Raw genomic sequence first — 19,932 nt, 5'->3', positions numbered from 1 at the left:
GATTATTGGCATACAGCCAAGACAGCTGATTGGAGGAAAGGCCAACACCCCCACTCCACATTGGCAAAGGAATGAAGTATTGTGCAGAGCTCTGCTGTGAATAGTTCAGCTCTCTGCTAATTTATTTATAGCAACCTCCCATGACACAAACTTCAGGCTGGTTTTATCTCCCATCTTAGAGAACTTGTCAGAAGTTATCAGGCTGATAACAGAGCTACCGAGCAGCAGAAACACATGGACTCAGTGCTTTGGTGAGAGATAAGAAAACACTACAGATATATGTGCCCAGCTCAAATTTCATGAATCGGGTTTACATCCACTTTAATGATGCAAAGTTTTACAATGATGCATAAAATCCAAACATATATTCTGCAAAATGTTGAATTGTTTTAAAAAGTTTTTATTTTTAGCAATACAAAATCAAATTACTCTTATAGTTATTAAACTATAATAAAAAAAATGTCCTAAAAATGTGATACATGATATCATTCAAATTAAAGTGTTAGACCACCTTTTTACAAAAAATAGCACACCTTCCCCATCCCCATCTTTCACTGTCTGCCCCAGTCAATTAAAGGGTCTGGCACTTTAAAACTTCACTACATAGTGCCAGAGGCTGTGCATAATGCAAGCAATGGTGAATGCTCATTGGTCAGCACTGGCTCCTTTTTTTCAGGATGGCAATCCAAAACGCAGCAGAGATTCTCATTGGCCAGCACGGTCACCTGGCTAGTGCTAATAAATGAGCAATCTGTGGCTGTGCAGTATTTTGTGAAGTTTTGTGAAGTGCTGTGCGGTTATACCAGCTGAAAAGGATTTCAGAAGATGGGGATCATATGAGGTACATGCAGCAGTAAACAGAGGAGTAGGGGAATGTTGTAAGTCAGTTCACCTTTTTAATTTTTTGGGTGAAAAGGTGGACAAATTCTTTAATGCAGAAAGAAAAAACAAAAATAACATGAATGCACATGGAAGCAGACCTATTTTTAAATGTTTACTGATGGCTATAGAAACTTTCAAAGAGAACTTACACACTAATAGCAAACTGCTTTCCTTGCTAGCTTATCACATATCTATAAGCACTATTCTATTCCTCCTAAAACATGGCAGTAGAAGAGAAAGCTCACAGGACTGCACAAAAAAGTCACCTTTTACTGTAATAGGAAAACCAATGTATTGCACTTACAATAAAACTTCATCACAGGCATGTCAACAGATTGAAGTTCCACGCAGGGCCTGTGCTACCGCTAGGCAAACTAGGCAGCCTCCTATGCCTACCTCCATGCCTGCATGCTCTGCAGGCTACAGCATGTAACTGACTCAGTCTCAGGCAGCTGCTTCATCTGGCCAGTAGTGTAATTAGAGGCGCAGCACAGGAGCCAGCGCTAGAGGAAGCAGAGCCGATGCTTCCTGTATAGCAACGCCTCCTGTCACATGGGCAGGGTAAAGGGAGTGGAGTCATGGGTGGAGCCAATGGCAGCCGCAAAATTAGGTTTCGCCTAGGGTGTCAAAAATCCTTGCATCAGCCATGGTTCCACGTGTAGCACCACGTCCCTTGCAGAGTTGCAAACTATCCCAACTAGGAAGCAAGCTGGTGGAGAGAAGAAATGCAGTTCTCACCTACCCTGTTTCCCCGAAAATAAGACCTAGCGTGATTGTCGGTGATGGCTGCAATATAAGCCCTACCCCCAAATAAGCCCTACCATTTTTCCCTGAAAATAAGCCCTACCCTGAAAATAATACCTACAAGGATTTTAACTAGGGCTTATTTGGGAGGTAGGGCTTATATTGCAGCCATCACCGACAATCACGCTAGGTCTTATTTTCGGGGGAAACAGGGTACTAACATAAAGGCAGTTGGAAAATGGAGCACTTTGTATGTCCAGAGTGTCCACTCCAAAGAGGGGATGAGATTGACAGTCTGGTAACCGAAGCACCTCCAGAGAGACCTGGTGCTATATGTGGAACCTAAGCCTGCTGACAGGTCTGTGATCATGTTTTAGGATTGCATGTGCAATACATTGATTTTTAGCATATTATAATAAAAAGAGGTTTTCTGCAACCCTGTGAACGCTCCTTTTTTTTGTTATGTTTACGGAAAGTTATATCAATAGTCTTCCTGAGAGGTAAAATAAAAATTAAGAGTAGGGCTTTTATGTTTAACATTTTTCCATTAAAAAAATGCTGTTCGTTGCTCCCTACACCTCTTGTTGACCAAATTGTTCAGTGCTGATGCAGGAGTAATCAGAGTTAAGAATGGCTAATACTTCCCTTCAACGGAGCGTATGTGACAAAATGCCTAGGCTTTTTATCATGTGATCTCCACTGGAAAAAGCCTGGAACAGCATCTTTGCTTGGGAAATGTAAAGATGACATCTAGGTTTGGTATTACTGCATAATCACATTAGTCCAGCTTGGAATAATGTAAGTAAAAATGTTCTATACCTGAGGGACCAGTGTGGAAGTGGAAAAACACTATAGTAGTCAGTTATGCTACAGCGAATGCTGCAGTCTTCCGGGTCCTTTATTGAGTGGCTGACCTTTTGGATAGTGAACACAGTGGGTCACTTGTTTGGCATGGTCACTATATACAGAACACCTCAAATTTTTTTAAAGGATACAAGGTGTTTTCTTATTGAATGAGGTGGGGATCATGACATCACCTAACTGCCTCTTCACAGCATCCAATCAGAGAACTCCTACAGTGATTTTCTGCTTTCACAGGGGTCCCACAGGTATGTAATATATAAACTTATGCTGCGTACACACGGACGGACTTTTCGACTATATTGGTCCGATGGACTTTCCAACGGACTTTCGACTGACTTTTGACAGACTTCCAATGGACTTTTGAACTAATGGACTTGCCTACACACAATCACATCAAAGTCCAACAGATTCGTACGTGATGACGTACACCGGACTAAAGTAAGGAAGTTTATAGCCAGTAGCCAATAGCTGCCCTAGCGTGGGTTTCGTCCGTCGGACTAGCACACAGACGAGCGGATTTTTCAACCGGACTCGAGTCCGTCGGAAAGATTTGAAGCATGTTTCAAATCTAAAGTCCATCAGATTTTCAACTGGAAAAGTCAGCTGAAGGTCCGATGAAGCCCACACATGATCGGATTGTCCGCCGGACTCGGTCCATTGGACCAGTCCGATAGAAAAGTCCGCTAGTGTGTACGCTGCATAAGATTGACCCAAGCTGGAGCAATGCATTAAAAATCATACCCGGAGCTGAGCTTTAAATATACCTTTAATGAAGAGTAGTAATATTCAAACAAACAGTTTTCAATAAACAGTTTTGCTTTTGATACAATAAATGTTGATATTATTGAAACAAAAAATGTGAATTTAAATTGATGCATGTATTACATTGAAGGATCTAACAAGATTGCATAAACATACCTATAAGCTTATTTAAAATAAATGTTTTCTTCAACCTAAAGTTGTAAAAAAAAGTCAGTGCCTGCACATGTCTACTAAAGTGATTTTAAGTTGGCATGACAATACCTACTAAAATCAAAAGCTGGCCACCTCTCTACATCTAGCTATTGGTTATTAAGCTTGTCCATAATGCTGAGGGACCAGGAGATAAACAAAGGACATGGAAAGGGGAAGGCTAGTCATTCATTTTGTCTCCCATTATATGAATATACAATCACATTGAGGGTCTGGCAGATCTAAAAAAAGTTAAAAAAACACACACACACACACACACACACACACACACACACACACACACACACACTGGGAGATCGGTGCAGACATTCCTGCCTCGCCCCAAAGCTGCTTTTCAACTTTTTGTGGATGAAAAGGATTACTTTATAATAAGCTTGTGACATACCTGAATAATTCAAACCAAGCATGTGGCCCTGCTCCCTCCTGTTTCCCAAGCTTCTCTAGTGATTATTGACCCATGACCCAAGGACCAATTAGAAAATTTTGCAGATAGGAGAAGGTGGTCCTCCCACTTGACTATTAAAGGAAAAGTCAACATTTGCATATCATTTCAGCTGCCTCGTGATCTACTAATTATTGTGATGTGCACTTTTCACCAAAGGTAACCTTTGCTTATGACATTTTTATTATATACCTAGTTTAAATTGCCAAAGTTTGTGCCGAACTTACATTAATTAGAATGTTAAAAGAAACAATGATGTGCAAACTACAGAACCCTACAACAGCTAGTTCCATTTAACAGATCAGGAGTAACAAGTAATTGTCAGCTGGTTGCTAAAGTACTGTAGTTAGTACTGCTTTTAGTGACTGCTGAATATGACTTACAAAACACATTTCTATATCAGGTATATCTACAGTTTATTGTATTGAAGATATATTATAACATAAAATGCTTGCAGGAGTGTTCTACCAGGTTGCTTCCTAGGGTAGCTTGCAGTGTCTCATCCGTTTCCTCATTTCTTTCCTATTTGGCAGTACAATGTCATAGAAAATCCGAGGCCAAAAAGCTGGAAGGACAAGACAAGTGTATGAATATTGTCCTACAATATTAGATATTTGCTTACATACTAAAAGGAAAGAAGCCAATTGCATAGCTGAAACCCATATGTGAGAACTGCTTTTATTGTCAAAGAAATTGTAATTCTGTTTAGCTAGTTTTGGGATATGGGCACATCTACTGGACAGTAAGCCTCAGTGCCCATTTAACCTGCACTGCAAAAGTAGCTCAGCTTTGTTAATAACTTTAATTGAAACATATCCAGACTGTCATCTATTTACTTACTCTACTCCAATGTTAGAATGTTCAGCAAATGTGCACTACATCACCAACCGACCTGCTGAAGTGCTGACTATCCTTCCCCCAGTCTGAGTGCAGGTGGTCAAAGGCACTCAGTGAGGTATTTAGCCGATATTTATAGCAAAGATAAATATTTTTTTTGGGGGGGGGGGGGGGGGGGGTTGAATAGGGTAGGAATAGAAAAATATCTTTAAAGTGAAAGGAAATTTTTTCAGACAGTTGTCTGTCCATGGAATGATTACCTACTGTTCCAATGAAACCTGTAAAATATTGGATTTCTTATAATTTTCTTAAAAAAAAGTTTTAGCTACAAATACACTTTATTAAAAATATTACTTCACTAACTAGTCATTTTTATAATGGCCCAGAATTCAGCTTTATGAATATTACCTAATACATTATATTGCCAAATGTATTGGGATGCCTGCAACGCCCATGAACTTTAATGGCATCCCAGTCTTAATCCATACGGTTCAATATTGAGTTGGCCCACCCTTTGCAGCTATAAGAGCTTCAACTCTTCTGGGAAGGCTGTCCACAAGGTTTAGAAGTGTGTCTATGGGAATGTTTGACCATTCTTCCATAAGCCCATTTGTGACGTCAGGCACTGATGTTGGACGAAAAGGCCTGGCTCGCAGTCAAAGGTGTTCTATCGGGTTGAGGTCAGGACTCTGTGCAGGCCAGTCAAGTTCCTCCACCCCAAACTCGCTCATACATGTCTTCATGGACCTTGCTTTGTGCACTGAACCAAATCATTTGTTGGAGGGGGGATTATAGCGCGGGGTTGTTTTTCAGGGGTTGGGCTTTGCCCCTTAGTTCCAGTGAAGGGAACTCTTAAGATGTCAGTATACCAAGAAAATGTTGTACAATTTCATGCAACTTTGTGGGAACAGTCTGGGGATGGCCCCTTCCAACATGACTGTGCACAAGTGCACAAAGCAAGGTCCATAAAGACATAGATAAGCGAGTTTGGGGTGGTGGAACTTGACTGGCCTGCACAGAGTCCTGACCTCAACCTGACAGAACACCTTTGGGATGAATTTGAGCAGAGACTGCGAGCCAGGCCTTCTAGTCCAACATCAGTGCCTGACCTCACAAATGCGCTTCTGGAAGAATGGTCAAATGTTCCCATAGACACACTCCTAAACCTTGTGGACAGCCTTTCCAGAAGAGTTAAAGCGGTTATAGCTGCAAAGGGTGGGCCAACTCAGTATTGAACCCTATGGACTTAGACTGGGATGCCATTAAAGTTCATGTGAGTGTAAAGGCAGGTGTCCCAATACTTTTGAGAATATAGTGTATGTACTGCATGTAGAAATGTCTAAATGTTGACAGAAGTTAAAGGGGAACTGTAGTATAAAATTATTTTTAAGGCGGCCCGCTATCAGAGCTGTACTACAGCTGGAATTGTCTTGGTGCCAGATGATCAGTGCTTATAGTACCGTACAGAATAAATAAAATAAAAAATTTTCCCAAATGCAGCAGCAGCCAGACAAGGGGCAGCATGAATAGAGGTAGTTTAAATTAGCATAGCAAAATAAAAAATATATTTTTTCCTGGATTTCAGCCTTTAAATATGTACATTGTAACATTTACTGTACATAAATGGCAGTCTATTGTTTTCTGTTATCAGCCACTTCAAGCTGATTGCACCATTACTTGTAGGTGCTCTCAGGGGGGGTTAAGAATTTTCAATGGTGAAAGCAGAGAACCAGAGAAGGTGATGATGAACTGTTCAGACCAGGACTGGGACATCTAGGGGTAACCCCAGGAGGTGATAACCAATGTTTCTAATATTAGAACAAGGAGAGGGCATTATATTTGTAGCTGGGTGCATTGGCATATACTGTGGCCTTGGGATCCCATTCTAAATTAATAGAACCACAATGCACTGCACAAAGTTTTACCACACATTGTCACAACACGTGTACATAAACCTTTAATGTCCTTAAACATTTCACTTGAAAATACTCAAGTATATATTGCCTCATGCTATAGATACTATTTGTATTTTATTATTTCCTTCAAAAGCCAGGTTAACACTTATACATAAGAGGTTTCTATTGTACATTTAATAAATATAGAAATCTCAGGGACAAACATTTTGTGAAACTTGAAAACATGGGGCTGTTCTGGAAAGGGAGTCTTCATGAGTCTGTTTTGTTTGTTATTGTTGTGATTAGAATGGTTTACTTATCTATCTGTAATGATAGATGTTGATATATAAATATTGTACAATGCCCAACATGGAGGGGTTAAATGCTAGTGTAAAATTTAAAGATAAATGCTTACATAATGCACACTGAAAATATTTACATATTCTGGAGAAGTAGCAAATGCACTTTAAAACAAGCCCTCAGTCATCTCTGCATCTATAAGCATCCCGGAGAAATTAATTTTCAAAACTCACAACACTCTGTCAAGCTGACTATAACTGAGGAACCAAACAAAATTTGTTTAGTGGGTGGTTCTGCTGTCTCCACTTCATTCTACAAAAGTCGATCATTCAGTCGATTATTGTTGAAGGAGCCTGCTGGAAAAATGTCAGCTGAACTGTATAGCGTGAGTGGAGGAATCTGTTATCAGTATTTGTCCAGCTTTAGAAGCTGGCTGAAAACTGACTATAGAATCTTTGTTGGAATCTTTGTGATTTGATAACTTCACTCACAAAGGAAATCTAATCAGGTCTACCTGTCAATTGTTTCACCTGTGGACCTGCAGTGGGTATAGAAAAGAATCACCCCCTTTAAAATAATCACATTTTGTTGTGTTGCAGCCTGACATGAAGACAGACACAGTTTTCGTCTTATCCCATTGTGCAACTTATAACATCCAAGTGAAAGGTATAACAACAACATGTCAGAAAATGCCCCCTCCTAAAAATGACTTGTAAACTCAATCATGTGTAGCTAATCACCTTCTCAATGGCACACAAAGCCACTTGACTTTCAACTGTGATTAGCTGTGGTTATTTTGATTAGCTCAACATTAAGCCCTTGTTCACACTGAGCATGGCTTTGAAATCATGCAAGTTCATCAACTAGCACGATTTCAAAGCCACATTTCAGTTAAACTTTGGGGGGCGACTTGAAAGACATCTGTGTGGGTTAATGCACAGATGTCTATTGAAATGGCCCCTGAAGTCGCCAAAAGTAGTGTAGGAACTACTTTTGGAAATGTGAACGGGGGTGAAACGAGCTTTGCTGGAGCATTTCAATCTCTAAAAGTGCAACTGAAGCAATCAACTATGGGTGGCAAGGCACTATCTCCGGGATCTCCAGGATAAAGATGTGGAAAGGCACAAGTCAGGAGATGGATAAAAAAAAAATTCAATGGCTTTATCAATGCCTAGGAGCACAGTGAAGTCCATTATTAAGAAGTATAATGTATTTGATACAACACAGACCCTCCCTGGATCAGGACGTCACTGCAAACTGGATGAAAGAGCCAAGAGGAAACTATGTCAGAGAGGCTACCAAGAGGCCTACAGCAACTCTGAAGCAGTTGCAGGAATTTATGACAAAGAGTGGTCATTGTGTGCATGTGACAACAATATCACAAATTCTCCACAAATGTGGCTTGTATGGGAGGGTAGCAAGAAAAAAGACACTCCTCAAAAAAAGGCCACATGCAGTCACACCTGAGCTTTGCCAAAACGCACCTTCAAGATGCTGAGGCCACATGAAAAAAGGTGTTATGGTCGGATGAGACTAACATTGAATTATTTGGCCTCAACACCAAATTATACATTTGGTGGAAATCCAGCACAGCTCACCATCCATATAACACCATTCCTACAGTAAAACATGGAGGTGGTAATATCCTGTGATGGAGGTGTTTCTCTTCTGCAGGGACTGGAACACTTGCCAGGATAGAAGGAGAAATGGATGGGGCAAAATACCATCAAATTCTTGAGGAAAATCTGCTGCCCTCTAACAAAAAGTTGTCAATGGGAAGAAGGTTTACCTTCCAACATGACAATGGCCCAAAGCACAAATGACAACACAGTGGTTGAAACAGAAAACTGTAAATAGTCGGAGCCCAAACCCAAACCCCATTGAAAATCTGTGGAATTACTTGAATACTGCGGTCAACAAACAGTCATTATCAAATTTAACTGAACTTGGGCAGTTCTGTAAAGAAGACTGGGCAAATATTGCAAAGTCTAAATGTGCAAAGTTAGTAGAGACATATCCCAACAGACTAAAGGTGGTAATTAAAGCAAAAGGTGGGTCAACAAAATACTAACACAAGGGGGTGATCCTTTTTCCATCTCAGCAATTCTGTTTTTTATTTTTTTCTGACATGTTGGTGTTATATCACTCACTTGGATGCTATAAGTTGCACTGAGTTATTATAGCTGGATAAAACAAAAGCTGTGTCTGTCTTCATTTCAGGCTGCAAAGCAACAAAATGTGATTATTTTAAAAGGGGTGATTCTTTTCTATACCCACTGTAACTATGACAGGGTGCAAGTCTGTTTAAACCCAGCAACCCATAGATTCAATAAGGGTCCAGAAAGCTCAGTTTTTCAAATGCAGCAAAAAATTAACAGACAGGAATGTCACAAAGGTGACACCCATTATGTTTTTTTTTCCGATTCCGCATGGGATGTGTTTACGGGTTCCCTACTGACTGGACCAAACACAGTCCATATGAAAGGGCCATTAAATCTACAGAGGTCAGGGATGAAGTGTGTTAAACTACTGTTTAGAATATGTAAATATTTAATGCCAATCGTCTAGGCACAGGTGCAGTTGAAATATACTACTGTTCTCACTTGAAACATACACTAAGTATTTGTGTCAGCTGCAGTTTTAATTATTAATATTAGTACCTCTACCACTGCCAGTCCAAATGCAATTCCAATGATGATGAGGAGATGTTTTTCGAAGTATTCAGTGAATACAGAATTACAAGTCTGTGAAGGGAAAAAAAACAGTGTTTTTAGAGCAGATATTTCCACCAATCATATATAAAGGGATATGTTTCATTTTTTACTGTTACATTATTATCATTTACACCCCATAAAATAACACCCCATAAGTATTTAAGAGGGCGTTACCACCTAGATACAGTAGATGGACGTTTCCACCCAGGATGTGTCATGGAGAGTTTTGTGGCACACACGATGAGGCCTTTGGTCATGATTTTGGGACATACTAACACACAGCATCCCTCCTCTCTCTCTCATCTCTTGGATGAGATGAGTTACAAAATGTGAGTTTTTCTTCCATAGCTGTGCACTCTATTTATATGTTTGGGACTAGCAGTACAACAGTAACTGCCCCAACCTATAACCGGCCTTAACAACAAGGAGCACATCGAAGGGCAACACAAAAAAGAAAAATTCCCAGCCCAACTTACCAACCAGCCTGCAACAAACCGAATTGTCCTGTCTAACAGTTCACATAAAACAGGTTTAGTTTGCACACATTTGCAAATACATGCATAATCTGCAGAAGCCGCGACAAGGCACCCCAGTATTATCTGCGGTTCTAACTCTATAAATTTTGAGAGCCTCCATAGCAAGAGCACATATATAATAATGGATAGATTGAGGGTAGATATACCTGAAGGGAACCCCCCCAAAGGAACAGGGGCGCACTGGAATCCCAGCAAATAGCACAATGGCACAATAGCACAATTGCACATTAGCACAATGGCACAATAACACAATGGCACAATAGCACAATGGCAGCAAAGGTGTGTTCCCCCCCCCCCCTCCCGATAATGCTGGGACTAGCACTATTAAAGATTTGGGACAATTGAAGAGAAAGTCACAATGAAATTATGTACTGTGTTTTTACTGTTTACAAAGAAATTCTGCACAGTAAAAGAGTTAAACAATGTCACTTTGTATCCAAGTAATACTGAGTAAGTTCATCTGCAGACAGAGTGGGTACAGTTCATTAAAGGTTGCAGGCAGTTGGGCACAGCGGTAAAGCCCTACAATGATTCAATGACATAATGAAAGGAGTACACCTGCCTTAGAGCAATAAAAGCAGAATATTCATGAAACTAAAAATGGATAAAAGTAATGCACAAATAGGTAAAGTGTAACTAAAGGAAAAACTTTTTTTAATAATTTTGGATAGAGTAACTGAGGGTTATACATCTTTCAGTTTTTTTTTTTTTTTTTGCCATCTATGTCCTCCTGGGGAGATTTCCCTGGGTGTCACCAGGGTCACCAAAACTATTGTTCCTTTTGGAACATTTTTTTTCTGGTGTCAGCCCAAAATGTGAAATTTTCTTTTGCTTTCATTTTTGATAATAACAGTAAACAGGACATATAGAGAGGGTGAATATCCTTAATGGGGGCACAGACAGAAATAAAAATTGACGTGTGTTGTTTTTTTTTTTTTTTTTTTTTTTTTTAAGTGTTTATTTGTTTATAAAAGGTGCATGCAGAAAGTCACTTGTCAAACATAATAACCAATATGTTGCTGTAGTTAAAGTATGAACAGTATATCTACTTTTATGTTTTACCTAATGGAACATGTTGAACAAACAAAAAAAAAACAAAAAAACATAAACCCAAAAAGAGCTAAGACTCTCTGATTACAGTGTTTATAATTGCCTCAACTTATTTGTTAATGTGTAAGTCCACATTAAAATACCAATGTCCAAAGTGTATATATTTGCTTGTATTGATTAATAGAGTTATAATAACGTTAATAAAGGGGAGTGGTGATAGCGGTTAGGGGGGTTAGCGGTCAGGCCTATTTTTCAAACTTGTTGTTTACAAGTTAAAATCAGTTTTTTTTTGCTAGAAAATTACTTAGAGCCCCCAAACATTATATATATATTTTTTCTAACACTCTAGAGCAGTGGTCATCAACCCTGTCCTCAGGGCCCACTAACAGGTCAGGTTTTATATACTGCAATCACTGAGCAGCAAATGATATCACCTGTGATGTATTTCAGTTATCTTGCAAACCTGGCCTGTTAGTGGGCCCTGAGGACAGGGCTGATGACCACTGCCCTAGAGAATAAAATGGAGGTCATTGTAATACTTTCTGTCACACTGTATTTGCGCAGCGGTCTTACAAACACACTTTTTTTGAAAAAAAAAACACTTTTTTGAATCAAAAAATAAGACAACAGTAAAGTTAGCCCATTTTTTTTAATATTGTGAAAGATGATGTTACGCCGAGTAAATTGATACCTAACATGTCACGCTTCTAAATTGGAATGGCAAAAAACTTTTACCCTTAAGAATCTCCATAGGCCTCGTTTGAAAAATTCTGCAGGTTGCATGTTTTGAGTTACAGAGGAGGTCTAGGGATAGAATTCTTGCTCTCTCTCTAACGATCGTGGATCGTGATACCTCACATGTGTGGTTTAAACACAGTTTTCATATGCGGGAGCTACTCACGTATGCGTTCGCTTCTGCACACGAGCTCGGTGGGACGGGCGCGTTAAAAAATGTTTTGTTTTTTTTTCTTATTTATTTTACTTTTTATTTTTTATTTTTACATGCTCTTTTAAAAAAAAAATGTGTCACTTTTATTCCTATTACAAGGAATGTAAACATCCCTTGTAATAGGAAAAAAGCATGACAGGACCTCTTAACAATGAGATCTAGGGTTAAAAAGACCCCAGATCTCATATTTACACTAAATTGCAATAAAAAAAAAAGAAAATGTTGTTTAAAAAAAAAAAAAGTCCCTTCAACCACTTCAGCCCCAGAAGGTTTTACTCCCTGACCAGAGCACTTTTTACAATTTGGCACTGCGCTGCTTTAACTGGTAATTGCGTGATCATGCAATGCTGTACCCAAACAAAATTTGCATCCTTTTTTTCCCACAAATAGAGCCTTCTTTTGGTGGTATTTGATCACCTCTAGGGTTTTTATTTTTTGCAATATAAACAAAAAAAGACCGAAAATTTTGAAAAAAAAAAGATATTTTCTACTTTTTGTTATAAAAAAATACAATAAACTCAATTTTAGTCATACATTTAGGCCAAAATGTATCCAGTCACATGTTTCGGGTAAAAAAAAAAGCGTATATTTATTGGTTTGCGCAAAAGTTATAGCGTCTACAAACTAGGGTACATTTTCTGGAATTTATGCAGTTTTTAGTTTATGACTGCCTATCTCATTTCTTGAGGTGCTAAAACGGCAGGGCAGTACAACCCCCCCCCCCTCACAAATGACCCCATTTTGGAAAGTAGACACCCCAAGGAATTTTCTGAGAGGCATGTTGAGCACATTGAATATTTTATTTTTTTGTCATAAGTGATTGAAAAATGACAAAAAATAAATAAAAAAAATGTACACAAAGTTGTCACTGAAATGATATATTGCTCAAACATGCCATGGGCATATGTCAAATTACACTCCAAAATACATTCTCATACTTCTCCTGATTACGGGGATACCACATGTTTGGGACTTTTTGGGAGCCTAGTCACGTACGGGACCCCGAAAACCAAGCACCGTCTTCAGGATTTCTAAGGGCGTAAATTTTTGATTTCACTCTTCACTACCTTACACAGTTTCGGAGGCCATAAAATGCCCAGATAGCCCAACCCCCCCCCAAATGACCCTATTTTGGAAAGTAGACACCCCAAGCTATTTGCTGAGAGGCATGTTGAGTCCATGGAATATTTTATATTTTGCCACAAATTTCGGGAAAATGACAATAATTTGTTTTTCCACAAAGTTGTCACTAAATGATATATTGCTCAAACATGCCATGGGCATATGTGAAATTACACCCCAAAATACATTCTACTGCTTCTCCTGAGTACAGGGATATCACATGTGTGGGACTTTTTGGCAGTCTAGGGGCGTACAGGACCCCGAAAATCAACCACCGTCTTCAGGCTTTCTAAGGGCGTAAATTTCACTCCTCACCACCTATCACAGTTTCCGAGGCCATGAAATGCCCAGACAGCACAAACCCCCCCAAATGACCCCATTTTGGAAAGTAGATACCCCAAGCTATTTGCTGAGAGGCATGTTGAGTATTTTGCAGATCTCGCTTTTTGTCACAAAGTTTTGAAAATTGAAAAAAGAAAAAAAAAATTTCCTTTTCTTTCATCATTTTCAAAAACAAATGGAAGCTGCAAAATATTCACCATGCCTCTTAGCAAATATCTTGGGGTGTCTACTTTCCAACATGGGGTCATTTGGGGGGGGTTGTGCTATCTGGACATTTCAGGGCCTCCGTAACTGTGATAGGTAGTGAGAAGTAAAATCACCATTTTACACCCTTAGAAATCCTGAAGGCGGTGATTGGTTTTCGGGGTCCCGTACACAGCTAGGCTCCCAAAAAGTCCCACACATGTTGTATCCTCGTACACAGGAGGAGCAGCAGAATGTATTTTGGGGTGTAATTTCACATATGCCCATGGCATATTTGAACAATATATCATTTAGTGACAACTTTGTGAAAAAAAAAGTATTGTCATTTTCCCTAAACTGGTGGCAACATTTAAAATATTCCATTGACTCAACATGCCTCTCAGCAAATAGCTTGGGGTGTCTACTTTCCAAAATGGGGTCATTTGGGGGGGGGGGGTTGTGGTACCTGGACATTTCATGGCCTCCGAAACTGTGTAAGGTAGTGAGAAGTGAAATCACCATTTTACACCCTTAGAAATCCTGAAGGCAGTGATTGGTTTTCGGGATGCTGTACGAGGCTAGGCTCCCAAAAAGTCCCACACATGTTGTATCCTCGTACACAGGAGGAGTACCAGAATGTATTTTGGGGTGTCACTCCACATATGCCTATGGCCTTTTTGAGCAATATATCATTTAGTGACAGCTTTGTGAACAAAAAAATGTATTGTAATTTTCCCGAAACTTGTGGGGAAATATAAAATATCCATGGACTTAACATGCCTATCAGCAAATAACTTGGGGTGTCTACTTTCCAAAAAGGGGTCATTTGGGGGGGTTTTGAACTGTCCTGGTATTTTATGCACAACATTTAGAAGCTTATTTCACACATCACCCACTTTTTTAACCACTTGAAGACAAAGCCCTTTCTGACACTTTTTGTTTACATGAAAAAATACTTTTCTTTTGTTAGAAAATTACTTTGAACCCCCAAACAATATATTTTGTAAAGCAAAGGCCCTACAGATTAAAATGATGGGTGTTGCAATTTTTTTTTCACACAGTATTTGCGCAGTGATTTTTCAAACGCAATTTTTTGGGGAAAAAAAAACACTTTTTTGCATACACACTATATTGCCCAAATGTTTGGTAAAGTATAAAAAGATGATCTCATGCCGAGTAGATAAATACCAAACACCAAACCAAACATGACATGCTTTAAAATTGCACACAATCGTGCAGCGGCTACAAACGACATACATTTTTAAAAGCCTTTAAAAGCCTTTACATGTTTCCACTTTAGATTTACAGAGGAAGTCTACTGCTAAAATTACAGCCCTCGATCTGACATTCGCGGTGATACCCCACATGCATGGTGCAATTGCTGTTTACATATGACACGAGACCGACGCTTGCGTTTGCCATTGCTTTTTTTTTTTTTTAAATGATTTATTTTGCTTTTTTTTTTTTTTTTTTTTTAATCATTTTTATTGTTATCACAGGGAATGTAAATATCCCCTAATATTTTTTTTTTAATTGGGGTCTATTAGACTCTAGATCTCTCCTCTGCCCTCAAAGCATCTGACCACACCAAGATCAGTGTGATAAGATGCTTTCCCAATTTCCCAATGGCGCTGTTTATATCTGGCGAAACCAAAGTCATGAAATGCACTTAGCTACCGGTTTCTTAGGCCATAGGGACGATTGGAGCTGTTCTGGTCTTCGATCAGGTCTATGGTCAGCTGGTGGAACCACCGGCTGCATTCTCAGGTTCCCGGTGGGACAGGAGAGCCAGAGAAAACCATGGAAGAGGGCTGGGGTGTTCCCTCCCACTGCTTGTAAAAGCAGTCTAGCGGCTAATTAGACGCTAGGTTTTCTTTTACGTGAAAGCTGTTTGCTGGCTGAAAAGAATGATACCAAGATGATACCTAAACCTGCAGGCATCATTCTGGTATAAACACTCAAAGTCCAGCAACATAGCAGTACGTTGCTGGTCCTTGTTGGGCATACATTATAACGTTCTTTTTTTTCATGCAGCCTGTGGGCCGAACGAAAAAAGAGATTGATAGGTGGGCATGCCCACCATTAGAATACCGTCCTGCATCCAACCACTTTTAATGATGGGTATTGTCAGAGAAGGGTCTTTTCCAGCCGCATCCGCCATGGTCCTGTGCGTGTGCGCGGTGGATTGGCACTCCAGCGCGATGGCCCGATGGAGCGGCGTGTGCGTGTGTGCGATAGCACACGTGTGCATGCGGTGACCTGTGCACGCCCGTTGTGATGCTCTGGCGGGCCTATTTAAAATGGCTCCAGTGCCCAGACGGGTTGCTGGTTTGTCGTCAGATTCCTGTTGGTTCCTGCTTCTTGTTTGAACGTATCTGATTTCCTGTTGTGACCCAGACTGTTCTTACCACGCTACTTCTCTCCTGGATTGACCCTCGGCCTGTTTAATAGACTTTGCCTGCCACCAGTGTTTGACGCTCGGCCTGTTTAACAGACTTTGCTTTGCCTGTCACCAGTGTTTGACCCTAGGCCTGTTAAACCGACTTTGCCTTGTCTGTCACCAGTGTTTGACCCTCTGCTTGTTTACAGACTTACTTGCTTTACCCAGCATCGAGTCCTCAGCCAGTTCCAAGACCCCTGCAACCCCAGATCCAGGTCTGCAGTCTTGCTCTAGGAACTCTACACCTGCTGGTGGCCCGTGCTCCTTAGTGCCACCCATACCCTGTATCATCTCCAGGAGACAGGGTGCGCGTAGTTGCAAGGACAGACCGCTCTCGGCATCTCGGCCCCAGTAAGTACTCTCCTGACAGGTATACACCAAATCACCACAGCGCTGGAGTCGCTGATTTATGTATCGTGAGAGCAAACGCTGTTGCTGGCAAGATAAATAAATCAGTGCTGCAGCTGAATTGCGTACCTGAAAAGCAAACACCGGAGTCTCTGGCCGGTGGCTCAGCTCTTGATTGGATAGATTGATAGCAGCGCAGCCAATGGCTCCCGCTGATGTAAATCAAATCCAATGATGTCGGGGGGTGGTGCCGAGTCCTGCTGTCTGTGTTTATGGACGCAGCAGCAGGACATGGGAGCCCTGAAGGAGATTGCTTCTCCAATAGGTCACTCAATGCGAGGAGGATCCAGGAGCGCCGTGGAGGGACCCCAGAAGAGGAGGATCATGGCCACTCTGTGCAAAACCAACCGCACAGAGAGGAAAGCATAACATGTTTGTTATTTTAAAAGAAAAAAAAGGGAACCTTTAGTGTCCCTTTAAAGTTGAATGGAAAGTGCAAAGCAAATGTGTGGCCCAGATGGGAAGATTTTGATAAGCTACTAGTAGCTACTAGCTACTACTCCTCACCTCACTCCTTCAGTCTCCTCTCGCATTACTAACTGAAATATCAGCATGGATGTCGCACCACTTCCTTAAACTAAATCTCTCTAAAACTGAGCTATTAATATTCCCCCCTGCCCGTGGCCCCCTCCATGACTTTTCCATCAAAATCAACAATACAACTATCAGTCCCTCCCCTCACGCCAGGGTACTAGGTGTAATCCTAGACTCTGACTTGTCATTTCAGCCTCAAGTCCAATCGTCCAAAATTCTAAAGTTTGTAGAATTCACCTCCGTAACAGCTCTAAAATCCGTCCCTTTTTAACAAATGAAACCACCAAGCTCCTCATTCACTCCCTTTTTATCTCTCGCCTTGACTATTGCAACTCCCTTCTCATTGGCCTGCCTCTCCATAGGTTATCCCCTCTTCAGTCTATCATGAATGCTGCTGCCAGACTTATCCACCTTACCAACCGCTCAGTGTCTGCCAACCCTCTCCTCCAATCCCTATACTGGCTCCCAATCACCCAGCGAATTAAATTCAAAATACTAACCACAACATACAAAGCCATTCACAACTTTGTCCCGAGCTACATCGCCAATCTTGTCTCCAAATATCACCCAAATCGTCCTCTCTGCTTTTCTCAAGAGCTCCTACTCTCAAGCTCTCTTGTTTCCTCCTCTCATGCTCGCCTCCAGGATTTCTCCAGAGCCTCTCCCATCCTCTGGAACTTGCTACCCCCACCTGTCCGGCTTACTCCTACTCTTGCTACCTTCAGGCGATCCCTGAAAACTCATCTCTTCAGGAAAGCCTATCACGTTTCCAACTTATCTTCTACCACTTCTATCAGCTCATTCCCCACAGTTACAACCTTTTGTACCACCTGCCCCACCATATTAGATTGTAAGCTCTTCTGAGCAGAGCCCTCTTAATCCTCTTGTATTTTATTGTATTATAACTGTATTGTCTCCTTTTTTATATTGTAAAGTGCTGTGTAAACTGTTGGTGCTATATAGATCCTGTATAATAATAATAATAGTACAGTAGGTCTATCAAATCACCATTACCAAGTGACATTGCGATTTTGAGAAGACAAGTACACCTTGCTTGCCATGCCAAAAAAACTTCTGCTTCCTAAGCTACATCATGTGACTTAAAACCTAGGCAAAGATCACAAGGTCTCTGGCTACCAGGTGCCTAGTGGGATTTAAATTATAGACAGGACCTGTGTTATTGCTTGGGTCACCAGCTGGTGGCACTGTTGCTTTTAGCACCAAAGGATGTAGTTCTGGTGGCCACCAGCAGGTATCTCCCAGCAGATGTATGAACTTATAATCAAGTTACATATTATGTGGAACTGCTGGGAGTATATAAGCCCTCCCTTCACTATGGCTCAGGGCTTCAGTATTCCCCCTGCAAGCCTTATCCCTGCCTGAGCCTGACCTGTTCCTGTCTTGGACTCTGTATCTGGAATCCAGACCCTGAGACCTGTCCCTGCTTCCTGCTCCCACTACTGACTGTTCCCAGTACCTGGCTTCCTGTTCCCCTTTTCTCTTGTCCCTGTTTGTTTGCTTATGTGTATTTCCTTAATTTGTATATAGTTAGTTTGGCGTTTTGGGGTTTTGTGTGTTCATTTCGTTCATTACTTGTTTATGGTTTGCTGGTGTTGGTTTGCACGTGTGTCATTATCTTTAATAAATATATTTTTTCACTTACTCATTTGTTCCCGATTCCTTTAAGTGCAGCTCACTGGTCTGATCACCCCTGCTGGATGCCTGTATATGGCATCCCTGACACTAAGGAGAACCCGTTGTTTATAAACATACAAATCAGTGCTCCTTTTTCTGGGGGGGGTGGCAAGCAAACCAAGCACCCCCCCTCCATTCGGCCGCTTCATCAATCAAACCCTACACAAAACCCCCCCCCTTAAGGTCATTCAAAATCCCCCCGTCGCTCGGTTGATCGGCAATACAAAACACAACCCTCCCCCTTTGCTCGCCTGTCCGCCCGCCCACCAGCCCCGTACTTACCACATCTAGGTCGTTGGCAGCTTCAGATGGCTTCCCTCTGCATCTCCTCCTCAGTGGCTTCCCACTGCGTCTCTTACTCGGCAGCCAATAGGGTCGCTTCTCCTCTCGGCCAATCGGGTCGCAGGACCTGCTTCCTGATTGCCTGAAGGAGAATCAGAAAGACAATAGCGCATATTAATTCGCTATTGTCACACAAGTGGGTATGCTCAGGGCACAGTGCTCTGCCCCCCGAGCCCACCCTTTTTTGAAGCCAGTTAGAGCCTCAGGCTCTAATCATGTGCTTCTAAAAAAAAACCCATTGGAATCCATGCATCCGGCGCGCCTTGCATGTAGATTAGGAGCCAGGCGCATGAGGGGGTGGCGCCCCTACATCCCATATTGAGAGGCCGCCACTGATACAAAAACAGTTTGGTAAATTAATAGTGAGATAAGAAGATCCACAGGGCACAACACTGAGCTACTGTATTAAGCAGGAAGCATAGCAAATAACTGCCTGCTCACTTGCATAAATGTATCAATTATACATAAAAATAAGGTTTCCAATACAATAACACACACATTTATAAAATTATTTACAGTTCAACAAGCTGATCTGATATACATAACATTATAAATGAATTCACATAGGATTCACATTTCTCCAGAATTCACATGTTTTTCAATTAAATCTAGTTAGAAAAATGTGTGAATCTTGAGTGAATGTTATGTAAAAGTTGTGTGAAAAAAAAAAATATATATATT

The 19,932-nt window shown here is 40.9% G+C and overlaps 1 protein-coding gene across 1 annotated transcript in view; it reads right to left on the bottom strand.

Moving 5' to 3' along the window:
* Positions 1–384: 384 nt before the first annotated feature.
* The window catches only part of TSPAN8 (tetraspanin 8), a 43,106-nt gene continuing 23,558 nt past the window's right edge, over positions 385–19,932 (bottom strand). Inside the window, exons 7-8 of the mRNA XM_073620042.1 lie at positions 9,597–9,680; positions 385–4,469 (exon numbers count right to left, since the gene is read on the bottom strand). Coding sequence (XP_073476143.1) covers positions 4,416–4,469; positions 9,597–9,680 — 138 coding nt within the window. The 3' untranslated portion in view covers positions 385–4,415. The remainder of the gene's footprint in view (positions 4,470–9,596; positions 9,681–19,932) is intronic.

This window comes from Aquarana catesbeiana, linkage group LG03, assembly GCF_042186555.1.
Source record: "Aquarana catesbeiana isolate 2022-GZ linkage group LG03, ASM4218655v1, whole genome shotgun sequence".
NCBI lineage: Eukaryota > Metazoa > Chordata > Amphibia > Anura > Ranidae > Aquarana > Aquarana catesbeiana.
This window is presented reverse-complemented; position numbering and strand designations above follow the sequence as displayed.